The sequence below is a fragment of the Lasioglossum baleicum genome, chromosome 3 (genome assembly GCF_051020765.1).
Source record: "Lasioglossum baleicum chromosome 3, iyLasBale1, whole genome shotgun sequence".
Taxonomy (NCBI): Eukaryota; Metazoa; Arthropoda; class Insecta; order Hymenoptera; family Halictidae; genus Lasioglossum; species Lasioglossum baleicum.
In genome coordinates this window covers 8,836,070-8,853,501 of record NC_134931.1, presented here as the reverse complement: position 1 = coordinate 8,853,501, position 17,432 = coordinate 8,836,070, and the positions used below count along the sequence as shown (strand labels likewise).

The 17,432-nt window shown below is 42.5% G+C and overlaps 1 protein-coding gene across 15 annotated transcripts in view; it reads left to right on the top strand.

The window, feature by feature from the left end:
- Positions 1-16,044, top strand: part of Wupa (troponin wings up A) — a 38,974-nt gene extending 22,930 nt beyond the window's left edge. For 2 of the 15 annotated variants that reach the window (XM_076447521.1, XM_076447518.1), the window contains 4 exons: positions 835-935; positions 9,537-9,580; positions 9,930-10,071; positions 15,267-16,044. In XM_076447521.1, coding sequence (XP_076303636.1) covers positions 835-935; positions 9,537-9,580; positions 9,930-10,071; positions 15,267-15,332 — 353 coding nt within the window. In that variant the 3' untranslated portion in view covers positions 15,333-16,044. Of the gene's footprint in view, positions 1-7; positions 109-834; positions 936-9,536; positions 9,581-9,929; positions 10,072-10,610; positions 11,134-13,850; positions 13,869-15,266 lie in introns of those variants that run through there. The other 13 variants (XM_076447520.1, XM_076447517.1, XM_076447516.1 and 10 more) reach the window with 8 other exon arrangements.
- Positions 16,045-17,432: the final 1,388 nt, after the last annotated feature.

The following is a 17,432-nucleotide window of genomic DNA, read 5'->3' as shown; positions in this document are numbered from 1 at the left end:
CTTCTAGCCGAGCTCCAGACGATCTGTTCGGCATATTGGAACAGACTACAAGCGCTCGAGGGCGATAAGTATGACCTCGAGAGGCAAATTAGAATGAAAGAATTCGAGGTAAATACGAGCGGCTCGCCTGACGAGAAACCAAAAAATGAAAAAGCCTAACCGTGTCTCTCTCCTATTTATATAACCGGTCTCCCGCGTGGATTCGTTTATCTTTTTTTGACGTTTTTTGGAGCTCGTTTCTAACCGCCGCATTGTCGTCGACCGTGTGCGTTGCGATTGTTGGCCGATGTTTCTTCCGATCCGACGCTCTCTCGAAACTTTTCAGCGAGATTGAACATTTTTAAGAGTGATTTAGGATTTTTCCAGAGGATCCACGGGATCCTAGGGGATGAAAGTCTCGAGGGAGCGACGGCAGGGACTGTATCGTGCCCGACACAGATGGAGGCCGATAGGACAATTTCCATTTGACCGGAAAGGAGAGATTTCAGAGCAGGTCACGTTCGCGTCGATTCGAATTTCCCGCGTCTTTTATCAGCGGATCGGGAGGGAGGGCTGAGAGAAGGAGAGGGGGATCTCGAACCAATAACGTCAAGTAGATTTCCAAAGAGCAGCTGCAGAATATCCTCGGTGTTCTGTGAACAATTTTTACAATTTTCTCCAAGGTACATAATTTTTTGTTTTTCGCTCTGAGGATTTTTTCGATTCGAGAACTCTCTCTCCCTCTCTCTCCCTTTCTTTCTCCCTCTCTCTCGTTCCCCTCGCCTCCTGGCTATTTAGTGATGACAACGAGCCGTGGATGGAAGAAATCTGAGAGACACTCCATGTTCTTTGTAGACGATTTGAAGGAGATTTGCCAAATGTATTACGACCGCGTCTACCTTTGTGAGGGTCAGAAGTGGGATTTGGAGCGTGAAGTTCGGAAAAGGGACTACGAGGTACAGGAGACAATAAGAAAACAAACAAAAAAGAGCGAAGCCCTACCCCACCACCCGCCCCCTTGAAAAAAAGAATTAAAAACAACCGAAAAGATCAAACACCGGTGAGAAACGGGCGAGCGACGCGAGAAGGGTTCCGAACAATTGCGAAATTATTTTTCCGCGCAATTATATTTTGCAACCCCCGCGTCGCCCCCCGCGATCCACCGAAAAACCCTCTCTCTTTCTGTACATATAATACTAGTATCTCTCTAAGTTCTTTCTCTCTTTCACGATGTTTCTCTTGGAGAACACGTTGAGTGGCTTTTCAGCGAGACCAGAAATCGAACAAGAGAAATGGAAATGCAAAAAAAGAAGGAAGAAATGAGACCGCGCGCGCCGCGCCGTTTTTCTTCCCCTGTCTCACTCACACTCTCTATTTGTCTCTCTTTCTTTCTTTCTCTCTCTCTCTATATGTCTTTCTTTTGGTTTGCTCTTTCGGGAGCACAGAAACACAAAAGGACCACACGCGGCAAAAGGGAACAACATCGCGCGTTTTGTTTCTCTTTCGTTTCCCTTCTGTTCCCACGGAACGACGCTCAGGCTCGTTCCTGTTTCTACTGTATAATCTTGGTCAGTCCTGTGATTCGGTGACCCGCCACCAATATCCATTCTTCTAGCTAATACTTTTTTTGTTTGTTTCTTTCGAGAATCTCATCCTCCGAGGGTACAAAACCGATGCGTGTTTCGCGCGGATCATCGAGAGGATCCATATGTGCCCATAATTATGAATTTAGTCCAAGTCATATATTTCTTGTTTCGAGAAATATTTAAAGGAAAAGGATATATTAATATTAAATGAATTCCGTATAATGTTGAATTAACAAGCACTATCTAATGGTTCATTTTTCACAATATCGTAAAAATTACATTGACTTAATTTAGTTTAAAATAATGTGATGTAAATTAACGGATAAACTTATTTTACTTTTAATTCTGACTTAGACCACTTCCATAATTATGGGCACATACATATGTTTAGACAGACGCGGCCAGCAATTTTTGTCTTTTTTCGCGTGGATATGAAGTGCCGCAATGCAAACACTTTTCTTTCCCGTCGCTCTTTCTCTCTTATTTTGCTCTATCTTTCTCGCCATATCGCTCTCATCTTTTCGACTGAATTTTTTTCTATTTTTTTCACGACGATCTTCCGTCGACCGCCTTCTCTGTCTTTCTTTCTACTTTCTGCTGTCTCTCTCTCTCTCTCTCTCTCTCTCTTTCTCTCTCTCTCTGTCTCTTCTCGCATATATAGATGTACGTCAGTCTCCCAAACGCAAACACTACGATCTATCTCTACAAATGTCTATCTCTCATATAATATCTTCTGTCTTTCTCTCTCTCGCTCTCTCTCTCTCTCTCTCTCTCTCTCTCTCTCTGTCTGTCTCTGTCTCTTTTCTTCCACTGTCTCTAACAGTATAACGCCGAATTGTCGGGCTTTCCGAGCTTTGTACTAACGCGCCAGACGAGCAGTATCGTTTAGACGCTTCAGTTTCGAATGCCAGGGCTGGGCAAGCTTATGGAGCAGACGTTCGTAAGGTCCGAGTCGATCCAACCGATCCGTCTCTAGATCGCTGGATCGTCTCCCGTGTCCGTCTACTTTCTTTAACTCTTTCTTTTTCCGTCTTCTCGACTTGTTTCTCTCTCTCTTTGTTACTTTTTCGGCGAGATCGTTTTCGGTAACGCGACAGATTGCAACCGGTGTATCAGATATTCACAAAGAGTATGCGTTTTATTTTGCGGACCGCATAACGCGTTCTCGACGGAGAAAACGAATCGTGAAATGAGAAGGGTGCGATTGTCCCCCCACACCCCCAGACGATACAGAGATTTCTATTCTATATGAAACATCACCTGGACTCGTATGATTTTGCGATTTTCTTTTTTTCCATTTTGTTTTTCTCTCACCACCGATACACCCCAGGCGAACTTGCATTTATTCACTTTGAACGTGCGTCGCGGATCAATCATCCACGCTGAACAGATGAACACAATTCGTTTCTTTGACCAGGTCTCGGACAAAGTTATCAAACAATTCATCAGAAATTGATCCCACTCTTAGTTCACTGATCATTTTCAATTAAAAATACTCTTTACACGTTTCGTCGTGGATAAATTATCCGGGGGCTGCACATCCAAATTGAAAAGTCTAAATTCGCCTTCACCACCTCATATTCACCATTCATTACCACCGTCGTCATTTTCATCTTCTTCATTACCATCAACCGCCATTACCGTCATGGACCACAATTACCACCGCCCCATTTTTTTCTCTCGTCTTGACAATTTTTTGTGTACGAGAAAAGACAAGAAAAAAAAGAGAACTACGAAAAATCAAGTGACAAACGAACAGTCATGGGAGCAGAATCAATGTACACACCGAGGGGGAGGGGTCCGGGAGACACGCACGGCCCCCTCCTTTATCTCACGCGTGTCATCAAATGTGTAGCAAACAAAAGAAAAGAAAAAATAGCAAAATTGATGAAAAAACGTGCGCGTGAGATTGCCGCGCGTGTGTGTCGCGTGTGCGTGCGTGGGTGTGCGGTGCAAAATCGGACGACGAACGGGGGACTGAAAAATGGAAAAAATAAAAGAAAAAAAATACGAGGAATAACGAAACAGATTGTCTCGGGATAGAGGTGGACCGAAAAATAAAAGACAAGGAAAAAAGGAAGCCGACGAACAGTCGCATCGAATCGATCGCCACCGTCTACTACTGTACATTTCACGTCTTCTTCGTGTTTTTCTCTGCTCGTTTCACCGCCTATCTCTTTCTCTCTTATTCTCTTGCACTCTCTCTCTCTCTCTCTCTCTCTCTCTCTCTCTCTCTCTCTCTGTTTATCTCTCTGTCGCCCTTCTGTGCGCCTTTCACGTCTCTCTTTTATCTATTTCTCTGTCTCTATATCTTTCTACCTTTCTCTGTCTCTGTACACATCTCTGCCTCTGTATCTGCACTCTGCATCTATCTATCTTTACCACCCGCCCACCCCGTTGCGGCTTGCCAGCTTGATTGCGACGATAGATTGATAAATCTGCTGCTTCTTGCACCTAACCATGCATGTACGGCTTGCAACACCTACTAATACGTCGAGATTCTTGCCGTAGAATCCGCAGAACCCGTGAAACTTGCGTAAACGAGTTCTATTCTACTTTCTTCTGTCAGACGTCGAGGGATCTTACGGGAGACGTTAAATGGTAACGGAAGCATCGACGGTTTTCATTTAAAAGGTAGATTGTCATCGATTTTTCATATTTTCAATCACAAGAATTTTTCCGGCGAATTGCAAAGATTGCATTTTCATTTATAAAACGTCTTTTGGGACAAGTCAGATCAATTGGAAATTGTGCGTTTCGACAATTTAAAGTTTACTTGAAGACTCCATTATTTCTCCAAGGTTTTCTGATCACACATGATTTTTTGGACAAATCACAAAGATTCTTATTGTTTCTGTTTAATTATCAAACGTCAATTATTTTTCATTTTTGAACGAGTTGTGACGACTCTTATTGTATCTTTTCCAAAAAACGAAACTTATTATTATAAGTTATTATAAGCCTCGATGTTATTTTAAAGCCCCGTTCTATTATAAATTACTTTTCCAATGAGCTATCAAAATTGTTTTTATATAAAGTTAAATGTTTTATCACAATCAATTTTTTGAAAGTTTCGATCGAAACCTTTTCTAATTCATCCTTTAATTAGAAACAATTTTTAAATTAAGCTACAAAAATTGTTGCTGATTTAAAGCCCCGGTCACACACATTAGAGTTCGTTGTTTTTTCGCAAACAATTTTTTGGACACTTCGCAAGAATCGTTTTTGGTATGACGTCCCGATCGAATGACCATGATAAAATTCTTTTTGATACATTTTTAGTTTAAAGTAACATCGCGATCGAATCGAATTAACAATCTCGCGAGGACTTCTCTCTTCACTTGCGCAGCTGACGTCGAGATTAACAGCATGGAACGATTGTTCACGCTACAGCGAAGCCATCTCGCAGTATCTCTCTATTAACTTCGTCTCGGGCCGATCGCGAGTCGAATCGAGATCAGAAAGTCCGATCGATCGGGTCGGACTCGCGCGACGGAAGAGTATGGCACTTCATATTCCCCGCGAGGGAAGGGAAAACAGCGGAGAACTAACGCGCGAACACCGGTAGTAGACCCTCGTCGCGTTCTTTTATTCCGACTCCACGAAAGACCGGCAAAAGAAAGGGGAAGAATAAGCGAAAGGGGTAAAAAAAGCAAAAAAAAAACCGTAAGAAAGAAAAGCAAAAAAAAAAGTAACAGGTTGTTGCGCGTTCGACGAATTCGAGAATCGTCACGCACCGAGAGAGAAAATATTCAAAGCAGGGGCCGACCGGTGTGGGGAGGCGCTGAAAAACTTTCCACGTGAGTACGTAGCAAAAGTGTGGGCGGTTCTCACTAAAAAGAAGTCGAGTCTCGCTATAAAAAGAGAAAAAAAAATTTATATATACATATAGTAGATACGTAGACCCGCCTTTTGGATCTGTTGCTGCCCCCTGCCCCCAGCCCCCCTTGATTTTTTTTTGCAGATTCGACAGGGCCTCGACCCGGCAGTTCTTTTGATTCACGTGTTTGAAAACTGTACAGAAAAAATCTATATAGAAATTGTCACCCGTCCCCGCCCCCCTTTACTCCACGCTTTTCTATCTCTTCTGTTCCACTGTTAACTCTCACGAAGGTGGACTGCCTGGAGACCCGGATCGAAACGAGATCACGAGACCGAAGTGCCATGCTGTGAAATTCTCCGAGCCACACCCCCGTTAAACCCCCAGTTTTTTCTCCCCATGTTTCTATCTGTTTTCTTTCTGTTTTCTTTCTATCTTCTTTTTTCTCTTTCTCTCTCTCTCTCTCACTCTGTCTGTCTCTGTCTCTTTGTTTTCTGTTTTGTTTCGTCTCTCGTTCGTCCGACCCCTGTACATTATTCCATCGCACCGAAACCCAAACCACAGTAACGCGGACAGGAAAGACATCTTCGTTCTTCAACCCCCTCTGTGCACCACCCACGCCTTTGAAAACCCCATAGATATATACGTACCACCCTGTGTCCCCGTGGAAGAGACGTGAAAGCGAACACGTACACGCGTCTACGGTGTCGAAATGGGAACGAGCGAAATTGATTTTGCACCGATTCGCACGCACCACCGACTGTCAGTGTCCTCTCTCTTGTCATGGTGTTCAATTGGGCCTGTAAATAGCGGATTATTTCTGGCGGTAGTCTGTTCCTTTAATGAGACAGGCGTTGTTAATTGATTCTCTATTCGACACAGTGCTCGGTTACATTTCTATCTAGGCAAGAAGGATTATTATTCTATCGGGGTTTATCAAGCACTGTTCGATATTCGGGAATTAATTCAGCAGACTCGTCTCTGGTGGGAGCAGACTGCCATCGGTCCAGGAACGAGAATGTAGTGGAAGTTTTACTATTTTCTTTTTTTCTTTCTCTTCACCCTCTGTGGACAAAGAGCTGATCGTGACCAGCCCACCCCCTGATTGGCCAGAATGAGATTCGTGTCCTGTCAATGCTGATCCTGTCTGTATCCCTGTCGTTCTCCAACCAGGGATCGAAAGAACTATACCACCTTCCCATAGTACGTTATGATTTTCTATTTGTAAATTCTTACAAATTCATGTTCCGAATGTTATATCCATTTGTGATATTATTTACTACAAAACTTGAAGAGAATTTGAGAAAATCGTTAATAAAGCTATTCAACTCTTGTATTCACCTCTGCAACGTTTGATCTAGCTTTACAGAGAAAACAGTGAACAATGAATTTGAACACTTGTATTATCTGAGCTGAAGCTCTTCAGCGTATAATCTCATTTTGCACAGAAAATATTCATTCTCTAAGAGTTGAAGAGTGTCTAAATATAAATGCAATTCGGGAAAAGCTCGACCATAATTTTTTCGATAAAACGAAGGAATAAAACGTTCTTTTCAATCCCTGCGTCCAATGTTAGTCTCACTTTAAAACGCGTACGTCTATCAATTTCCGCTCTCGCTGCCGATCCTTGGGTTCTCCCCCACTATCCTCCATCATCTCCGATCTATCTACGATCGAGTGGTTGGGGTGTAGATCTAGGGGAGGGTCCCGAGGTTCTCGCATCGAGGGAGAGAATCCGACAAGTGGCTTCCCGAAGGAAGTTTTGCCTTTGAGGAAGCTATCCCTCAGACACTGGGAAATCAATCCGTTCGAGAGACCTTTGTAGAAAGGGGGGCAGAACCCTCGGCGACCATGATCCCGGGGCACCCGTGGCCCCCAGGGCTGACGTATCGTCGAGCATTAATTCACGTTATTCCGTTTCGCTGGCTCGGACACGCCTGTCGACGTTAAACGGTGACAGCGATGTTCGCCGGGCACCGGACCTCGGTTTCTTGCGATCGATGCACACCGATACCGTCAGATCCCTGCAGATTGATCGCGAGAACGATATTTTGCACTTTGACCCGTCCACGCCTCTAAAAGCCCTGCATTGCGTTCCCGGTGAAATTTTGCTCCGGTTCGAACAGCTATGCGATTAAAGTCAAAAATCATTTGAAAATCTGTTTTAGTTCTTGAAGGGATGGTGTTTGTTTATTGAAACTGTTTATTAAAAACGGCTGTCTGAGGCTGGACATTGGCTGCAACGGGTTAAAGAGTTGTTTTTTCGAGTCGAGGGAGAAATGTCATGAAACAGGAGAAGATGTTGATCTCCATTGGAAAAAGATTATTCAAGATTTTCACGACTCGGATTGAAGTTGGGCCTGGCTTATGGACGTGAGGACGTTGAGATTTTTGGGAAATTTTTCTGTCGATGTTTTGGCAGTGCAGTCACTATGTTTGTCGTGGTTTGAAGATGTTTGATACTGGTGTACACTGTTTGCATACGGGATAGCGTGGAAGTTATGGTACAACGGGAATAATAATTCTACGTGAAGGAGCGAGTGAAGAGTAAAATTCGTTCATAGATCGATTTTTTTCAGTTTCAAACTCTGAGGCTGATGTACACTCTTTACACACAAGATGGTGTGAAGATTGGAACATCATTGTATTGGGGAGAGTCTATGGAAAGAAATGTCTTAAAAACATATCAAAACAAGTTCAGCATATAAAAATCTTGATTGTGTAAGAACATCCAATTGGTTATCGAAGCATCAAACCATTTCAAGTGATCGATCAGCCAATGCAGTCAAACCAAGTCAAACGACGTTAATTGATCAAGGGAGCCAGTAGCAGGGCTGCCAGAGCTTGAGTAAAGAAAATTCGAAAAATCTCTTCCTATTCACGCCTATAATTCTCGATCCGCATCGATGACATTCTCAAAACGCGTAGACAGCAAATATCATAAAGTATCTAGCTTCTCGTTGTTCCTCCGTGTATCCGCGGGTGGGACGTTGTGCAGCAACGTGTAAAATTGCCCTAACCGGTGGTCCTTTCCGCCAATCATCTTGACTTTCTCAACTATCTATCTGTTTGAACCTCGCGCATCCACTTTGTCTCCATTTTCCGTCGCGACCAACCCATCCATCGCCGGTCGCGATCATTTTTCCCGTCCGTTCCCGATCCGATCGCCGTTACCTGGCATTGCAGTTAATCAGCAAGCCAATTTACTGTCAATCTCGACCCGTAGAGTGGCTTGCTAACCGAACATCTCTGTATTCGCTGCGAATCCGTGTGCACCACCACCACCACCATTGCCCCTCTCCTGCTTTCCGCACGCAGGTAGCATGCTAATCTCTGCCCGTGCATCGTGCTCACTCTCTCTTTCTCTCTCTTTCACACACACACTCTCTCTCTCTCTTTCTTTCTCTCTCTCTGTATCTGTATATCTTTCTATCTCTGTCTGTCTATCTTTATCCATCTCTTTTATCGTTCTTTCGTCCGCTAATCGATTGCTGCTCGTTCGTTTTCGACCGCGTGTGTTTGTATGCGTGCGTTTGTGTGCGACACGCGTTTTCTCGTTAACACCCCATAGTTTCTGTTCTTCGTTTCTTTCCTGTATATCGTACTCTTTTATTTTGATTTTACTTTTCTACGTTCTTTTTTTCTCTCCAGTGTTTTTTTTTTATTTCGTCTCTCATTTCGGTGTTTGCTGTGTGCTGCATCCTGCGTGTGCGCGTTTTTTCTATTAAAGGATACGTCGACGCTTGTTTGCGTGTGTTTGCCGGGAAAAAAGACGTCTCCAAGGAAGAGCACACACCTTTTCTTCCGACAAGAGCGGACGTTCTCTCTGGTTTTGAGAGATCGCCGGCGAAACTTCCGAGACCGTTGGAAACCTCGATTAAGTCGACAGACTCGGCACACCGATCGGATTAATTCAATTTAAAAGCGCGCTCTCGCTGTAGATAACTGTCAAGAGTTTCCAATGGACGGAGTTTCGACCGTCTACCACCCTTTCCCCGCATCCTAGAACTACCCCAACACCATCATACTACCCCCACCAAGATCCTCGTCTTTCCGCGATGAAAATCCGCTGGAAAGTTCAAGCATGATTAAAATCGCCTATATAGAGACTGATCGAGGCGTGACACTAATGGATATTTCGATCGCTGCAGATCTCGGACTTGAACAGCCAGGTGAACGACCTCCGAGGTAAATTGTAAGTAAACCTTTCGATTCGATTAATTTTTTAACGTTGGATCGGCTCGAGTCGAGGACAGAATCGATTCTTGAGAGTTCCACTCGAAATCGGGAGCTCCAGTCTAAATGTACGAATTGAATTAATATAGATCTTTGTACCCCACAATTTTTCCAAATAATTCTCGGTCTATTATCTAAAGTACAAACCTCAATATACAGTATAACCCCGATAGTTGAACCTCGTTCACAACGAATAAACTCAAGATCAAATAAATCGAGAATTTCGTCTACGAACTTGGTGCAACCATCGAGGTTTTACTTTGCCTTACATATCGAAAGACTGCATACTAATTCGACGAATGTTGCAGCATGAAGCCAACGTTGAAGAAAGTCTCCAAGTACGAGAACAAGTTCGCCAAGCTGCAGAAGAAGGCAGCCGAGTTCAACTTCCGTAACCAGCTGAAACAGGTGAAGAAGAAGGAGTTCACCCTCGAAGAAGAGGACAAGGAGGTAAGGACGATCGTTTTCGATAAAATCGACAGTCGAAAGCTGTTCAATTTTTCAAGTAGATCGATTTTTATCGTCCCACCCGTCGATGGCTGGCTCGGTTTTTACAATTTTGATGGGCCAAATTCTATCTTTTTGACAAGCCTCCAAAACGCTAGATTTTCGAGAAATTCTAGCGATCATTCAACAAATTTTTAACTGTATGGGGTACGCACGAAACTCTTGCGTTCCCGACAGGGCTGACAAATCAGGGACAATACTTTCAGAAATTTCCAGGAAATTTTGAATTTTCCCGCCGTGCGACGGGCGGGCCTGTACTCAAGTGTTTTTTTCCAGCCATTGAGAAAGACTATGTTTTTGTGGCTCTGGTTTTGTTTCTTCGTGTATCAAAACCCGAACGGCAGGTTTTTTCCTCCCCCAACCCCTGTACATACCAGTAGACATTGGGACCGTAATTTTTTGAGCCTCTTTTTTGGTACAACCCCCGCCCTCGCCCCCAGTAGTAGCGATAGTTGACTAGGCAATTGTGTTGTTCTCCACAGCCCAAGAAGTCCGAGAAGGCAGAGTGGCAGACGAAGAAGTAGATTTACGATTCAAAAAAAAGAAAGATTACAATAAAAGCGAAAAGATCGGACAAAAACGAAAAATGCGAGAAAATCACACACAAAAAGATACATGAAACTATAAGAGAACTCATATTACCGACCTCACACGCCGGAAAAAAGAACAGAAAAACGGGCACACGAACGTAATGTAAACAGACCGAACAACACACCGTCGTTTTCCATGTTGTATTCACAATAGTGGAACGCGATCGTCGGGGACACTCGTTTCGTTATTTTATTTTTTTCCTTTTTTGGTTTCGCGATCGCTACACGTTGTTCGATATAGTTGTCTATCGTTTGACCTGTCAGAGGCTTCTACGAGCTAGAACGTACTCGGTTTTACTATGATTTGTACGGACGATCGTTGCTATAGGTTGTAAGCCAAAAGGAATTTCAGTTTCCTCTCGGATCGAAGGCAAAGATCTGTGTCAATAAACGATCGAAGCAAGTGCATGTTAAATGGAGGCAGATGTTTTTTTCCTCAAGCACACACATCTCGTTTCTCATCTCCACAGCCATTTTCCTCTGGCCTCGATCGGACACGTGGTTTTTTTCTCGTTTTCCTCTGGATTTTTTCACGCGGAACCATACTCGAGCTGATCGACTGTGAGTCGCTCGTGAATCGCACTGTGGTCCAACCATTTTACATTCAAAGATTCTGCGCAAACTAATTTTGTGTGCCCTACTTACTCTTTTTGTGGTGGTCAATTTTTATACAGCTAAAAAGTTCGTGAAAAACTGCGTCACTTTTGTTCGAAAAGTTTTTCAAAATTTCGAACGTTCTAGACGCTAGAGTGGTTTGAATTTCCAGTGCCTACGCCAATGCACACGTTGTAATGCAGTAGTACTTTAGTTCGAAGCGTTATAAGTTTCGATACATACAAGATTTTAGGAAACTGTCCCATCAAAAATTGTTCAGTTTTTTAAGGGCTTTCTTCGTAAATAGATTTTGCGAATTTTGATTAAAAAATTGAATTTATCTCCTTTTTTTGACATTCTAAGTCTTTGCACCTTTAATTCTGTCTAAATATTTATATAGATATAATGTATTCATAATTATATTATATTTATAAGACTTTCAACAGATTTAATAATACATCGTATATGTAATTTGGTAAATACACGGTCTTCATCGAATATGGGACTCATTACGATTCTGGGCTGGCGATAACAGGGCACTAACGATTTCTCACGTCGACTGCTATCGAGAATGGCTCCGTCCGCTCCACTAATTTTGTTCCCCAGCGATCTCTAGTTTGTTTTTACAACAAATTTTTTTCGTGGTGACGACTGCCAGGGGGATGGCACCGTGGTCCATCCCCGTGTCTCTTCGCATTAACGTCGATAGACAGGCAATGCTCGGCTCGAACTGACAAAGAGAAACCGGGAAAAGATTACGAAAAAAATTAACGATTACATAATATAAAAAAAGAAAGAAATATAAGATAATATAAAAAGAAGCGATGACAAGGTGAGCATGGCTTACAAAGTATATTTAAGACTCACAGACTTTCTTCCTCATCTCGTACGTAATAGCAGAAGCGCTTTACTCACAAGTGCCTTTTATTTTCTCTCTCTCTCTCTCTCTCTCTCACACGCACACACACTCACACACACTCACACACACACTATCTTCTCTCTCTACTCTCTCTTTCTTTCTACCTGTCTCTACTTTCTTTTCTTTCTGTCTTTCTCTCTTTCTATCTATCTCTTTCTGCCACTGTCTCTAATTTTCTCTTCGATTCGTGTCTGCACTCATTTCGGTCACTCTTCTCGCTGTGTGTATTGTCAATGATCGCGCCAGGCTCTTTCGTCTGTCTCTCTCTCATCGCGCAATAGAAGAAAAAGAGGACAGATTCTCTCGGTCGCGCAATTAAAAAAGATGAAAAGCCTCCGCGGACACAATAAAAACGAGACGACCGCGTACTACACTTTTGCCGAACAGACGCCCTTTTCCGAGACACGCCCGCGATAAGCTCACTCGCAGCTTGCCTTTTGCCGCCATTCGTTCGGCTGCCATGCTTCCAGGCTATACATGTGTAGGATTGTTGTCCCGTCTGGAGTTTTCTTGAGGCACTCGCAATCGCGCATCGATCATCCCTCGTGAACTGTGAGCAGTTGTACCTGTCGAGACTGCGCTGTCAACGTGCGCTTGTTGTTGCTGTCAGATTCCAGCTGGGCGCAAAAATCAGTCACAAACATTTAACGCGGTTCATACGTTTCAAAGCTACGAACATTTCGAACGCTGTCGCAATTAGACACTTAGTGGATTCTTTGTACAATTATGCAGTTGATAATGATTAGGATTATTCACAGCTTCATTTATCAATTTTTTCAAGCCTGTTAACTGGATATTTCTCGTAGTCACTTCTTTAGGACACATTAGTCTTCTCGTTATTGCTAAATGTAATTCGAATATAATTGAATGACGATTTTCATACTGTAAATCTAGACCAAGAGCCCACTGTCGAAGAGTTAAACTTTAGTAAAAATGAAACTAAATTCTTCGTTTTGTTAAACTTCAGACAGCCAACATTTTAGAACTATGATGTTGCTAAGAGAATTTTATTCAGCTTCCAGATTTAATTACAAGTAGTTTGTGAATTTTTATGCATTCATAGAACCTCCAAATTAGTGAAATACAACGAAACACATGTAATGTAAATCCTTTTCTATTATTATCACATGAAATTTTAGAATATCAACACGAGAAAGTTCTGTCTAACGTTTATTTTTATCAAATAATCTAGAAAAATTGGAATTCGCACAATAGTCCGCAGTATAATTACAAAAACGCAATCGGTCAATTATTCACATTTTCATCAGACTAAATTGTTTCTCATTGAGATTGACAATGAGTCGTTTTCACACCGGGGCAGAAACGAACCGAAAAAACGAGGTGCAGATTAAAAACCATGTAATTGCCAATCTCTTGATAATGATTACATAATAGCTGGTCCAGTGTTCCATCGCGTCACCAATGAAAGAATGCAAATGATCGATGCGCGGTTCAACCGCACGCGGTCGATCATAACTCATGCCCGGTGGGGATCGAGCATGGATTACGAACGACTAGCGATTGTTAATCGTTAAGTTTATTAATTAGTACGTACGCTCTAATAATTGTCCACGTCTGATCTGTTGACTAATGATGTTGCTCTTGCATTATGTTCGCAGAACGCGTCAAAAGATAAGGTAAAGCTTTAAACGATCAACTCGTAGATCGGCATGCTTCTTTAGGGGAGAGTGTGCGTGTGTGCTAGAAAAACACATAGATCGCCAGGATGGTGTGAAAGAACGATGCAACGATGCGGATAGGATAGATAGAAAACGCTTGCTACCCTTAACGACGCGTCGACTCCATCTATCTGACGATTTTTTCCCATTCTTTTTTTGCTCTCTATCTCTCTCTATCGATATACACACCGGTATTTCACGCGATTGTCTTCAGTTTTTCCAAGTATTTTCGCGACGCGTACTTTTCCGCGACTTCTCACACTTTTTCGCACTCTTCTCTCGCCAACTTTTTTTTCACTAACCATTTGCACGGCTTTCTGGATGACGATCACCGAGAGAAGATCGATTCAGATCGGCTGATCACAAAGGAGAGTCTGTTTTAAATGACTTGACAGGAGAATCTCGAAAGATTGAGGTTTTTTAGGAGAGATTTCTTGAAGATTCAGAAACGGAAGATTTTTAGTCGGGATCACTGATTTTTCATGGTCGACCATGTCCGAATTTTAGCGCAACCCCCACTGGCAGCGGCCCCCTATGAGCTCCCCATGGAACCTTATGGTTTCGCTGAAATACACTTGCGTCGATTCATTTACGACTGGAGTTCACAATTTGTTTATTTTTGGGGACAGTGGATGGAGCAAGATGCACTTTGGTTCACGCATTATGTATACATATTATTAGTACCTTGCAGTTTTGTTTATTGCCTGTGAACAATTTTTTTCTGTCAAAGTTTCGATCCTAAACAGTTATTACCACTCAGTTCAAAGAAGCCATAACTTTTCAATTTGTTACTGATGATACTTATAAACATTCTTATCATATCAAAATTCTGTTGACTAAATTAAAATACAGTGATATTAAGCTAGAAAGGTATAGAATTAGTCGAGGTACTAATTTTGTTTACAGAAGGTTGCTCAGATTTATTAATAGGAATGGTTATACAAAAATTCCTGACACTGCTTCAAACATGTAAGAACACGTACATATGTAAAATATCATGTACGTGACGCTCATGGATTTTCTGAAAAATATTCAACATCTCTTCAAAGTGAGGAAACTTTGATCTAATTGGCACCATAGGGAATTATCACCGATTAACACAAAGATGGACTAATGATTGCGAAACTATGAATCCCAATGGGAAGAAAAGGGCCGATGTAAAGGTATAAAGGGTTCCAAAACGAAAAAAGGGAGCCGCTGCCCCCTCCAGCCAACCGAAATCCACTGTGCGTTAGTGCGCTTTGCGAAGGTGTTCCCCTGACCTATCTAATCCTGCGTGTGCGAATTTGAGCCGCGTTGCGCTCCACAAAATTCATCAGGTACCACTTTCTCATACATATTCTCTGAATTTTGCAGAAGAAACCGGACTGGTCAAAGAAGGGCGAGGAAAAGAAGGTAAAGGAAGAAGAGGTGGAGGCATGAGAGATTCGGCGTTCGAGAAGGGCTCGTCCATCCGTCCACCCGATAACATCTCGACGCAAGAGACTCCAAAAAACAAAACCAACCAAAAAGCCACAAAAAAGCCGAAAGAAACTTCCTCGTTACTACTTTGTCTGTTATCTGTTTCCGTTCGTTTCTTTTTTTAAAAAAGAGAAAATCGCCAATTAATCGAACGTTCCAAAACCGCTCCCGAATTGCACGCAGAAATCGTTGTCTTTGTCTTGTCCACGACGACTCTCCTGTATGTTTACTCGTTCTCTTTTGTCTGAGAATGCACATTCGTCTCCCGACTACTACACACAGAGTCCTGTGACTGGCCAATACACAACCATAATATATCGAGAGGACTATGTACATAGAGAATTGAAGAAACGCTGAAGAAACGAGAGAAGAGGATCTACCACCCGCCCGAACTAATTTCTCATTCATTTTTCTACTCGTCGACCCAGAATGTACAATTATACCACCGTTACTTAAGGCATATACCTATTATAAAGGAAAATTATTTAACCGTGTACCTATGTGTGTCGATTAAAATGAATCCTCCTCGTCGCCCATCTTGTCCTCCTTCTTCTTCTGTTGTGCTCTGTCCTCCTTAGGCACCCGGGAAGCCCGAATCTGGTATTTTCATCGGATACTATGTTTGTTAACGAGATCAATTGTTCCATGATTAATACACTCATTTACACATTAATACACTTGTTTATGTACGCCAGGCCTGTCCAACTTCTTGTTCGTCGCGAGTCACACCGTCAGAAGTACAAATATCATATACTCCAACGTCAGTGGAATGAAAAAGTGGGACAACGGGCCAAATGTGACTCGCGGACGTCGAGTTGGACAGGCATGATGTACACAATGTATGCCCTCTGTTCCCTAGAAACTTTCCGAGTTGTTCAGTGACTTTGTCCTTCCTAAATATAAGGTTAACACATCAGCTACTGGTAAAACAGCTGCCTGAAAATTTTCGTTGAAATAATAATCGTAAGAGGAGTTATTGGATCACTTTATTTAAATTACTATTGCTACTGAACAATTTATTTTGAGACGTTCTTAGCCTGAGAATTATGAAATATGTATTGTGGAACAGCTGCAGTAGATGATGTGTCAACATTAATTGCAGCGTGATGAAGCTGCGTTGTTAAAATTATTATTGGGTTGGCAAGAAAGTAATTTCGGTATTTCAAGGTGAAATGTAAAGCCCAATTTTGTTATTCAATATGTAGCTGTCCCAGCTTTATCAAAATAATCAACAACTTTATTAAGCTACCAGAAGGATGGCGAAAGATCATCACACAAAATGGAAAATATTTGATCGACTAAAGTACATTCCTTAAAAAAGCTTTATTTCACCTTAAAATACCGGACTTACTTTACTTGCCAACCCAGTTGTATAGTATCTACGAATTGCCACGTAGATTTTCTTACTTTTTCCCATCAATCATGGCATTGTGCATGCTGAAGACGACGGCAAACATCGTCAAACCGTGTAATTCCCGTGGAAACCGCCACAAAAGGTTACAGAGATCCTGATGATCGTTTACCTTTCACTATAAACGATCGACGACGGGTCCACGGAACCACGGATCTGTCCGCGGAATTCTCGGCGACGTTATCGTCGATGGATCGACTCGTTCGATATATATTTTACGTCGTCTTCGGGACACGATCCGATGTGCTTCGCGAGCCGGTAATAACAGCCCTGTCGTGTCCGTGCCGGCGTAAACAGCCAAAGCGTCTTAATGCGCTGTTAATTCCGCGAACGGCTCAATTACAACGCGATAATCAGGCACACGGCCAAGAAGCGGAACTTTTACCCTCTCTTTCTGCTCTATCTCTCTCTCTCTCTCTCTCTCTTTCCCTCTCCACGGAAGAGCCCGTCGAACGTGCAATGAGCCGTATCAAATGCCAGAACGCATGAACATGTACAATCCGACGAGAAATTTTACGCCACGTCCTGTGAACATCGCGCAGCCAACCAAATTTTTCTGCAATTTTTTTTGAATGGTTCTCATAGATAGAAGATAATTAAAATACACTGATTGCATTTTTATGCTTTTTAAATTCAGGTTAACTCCGAGA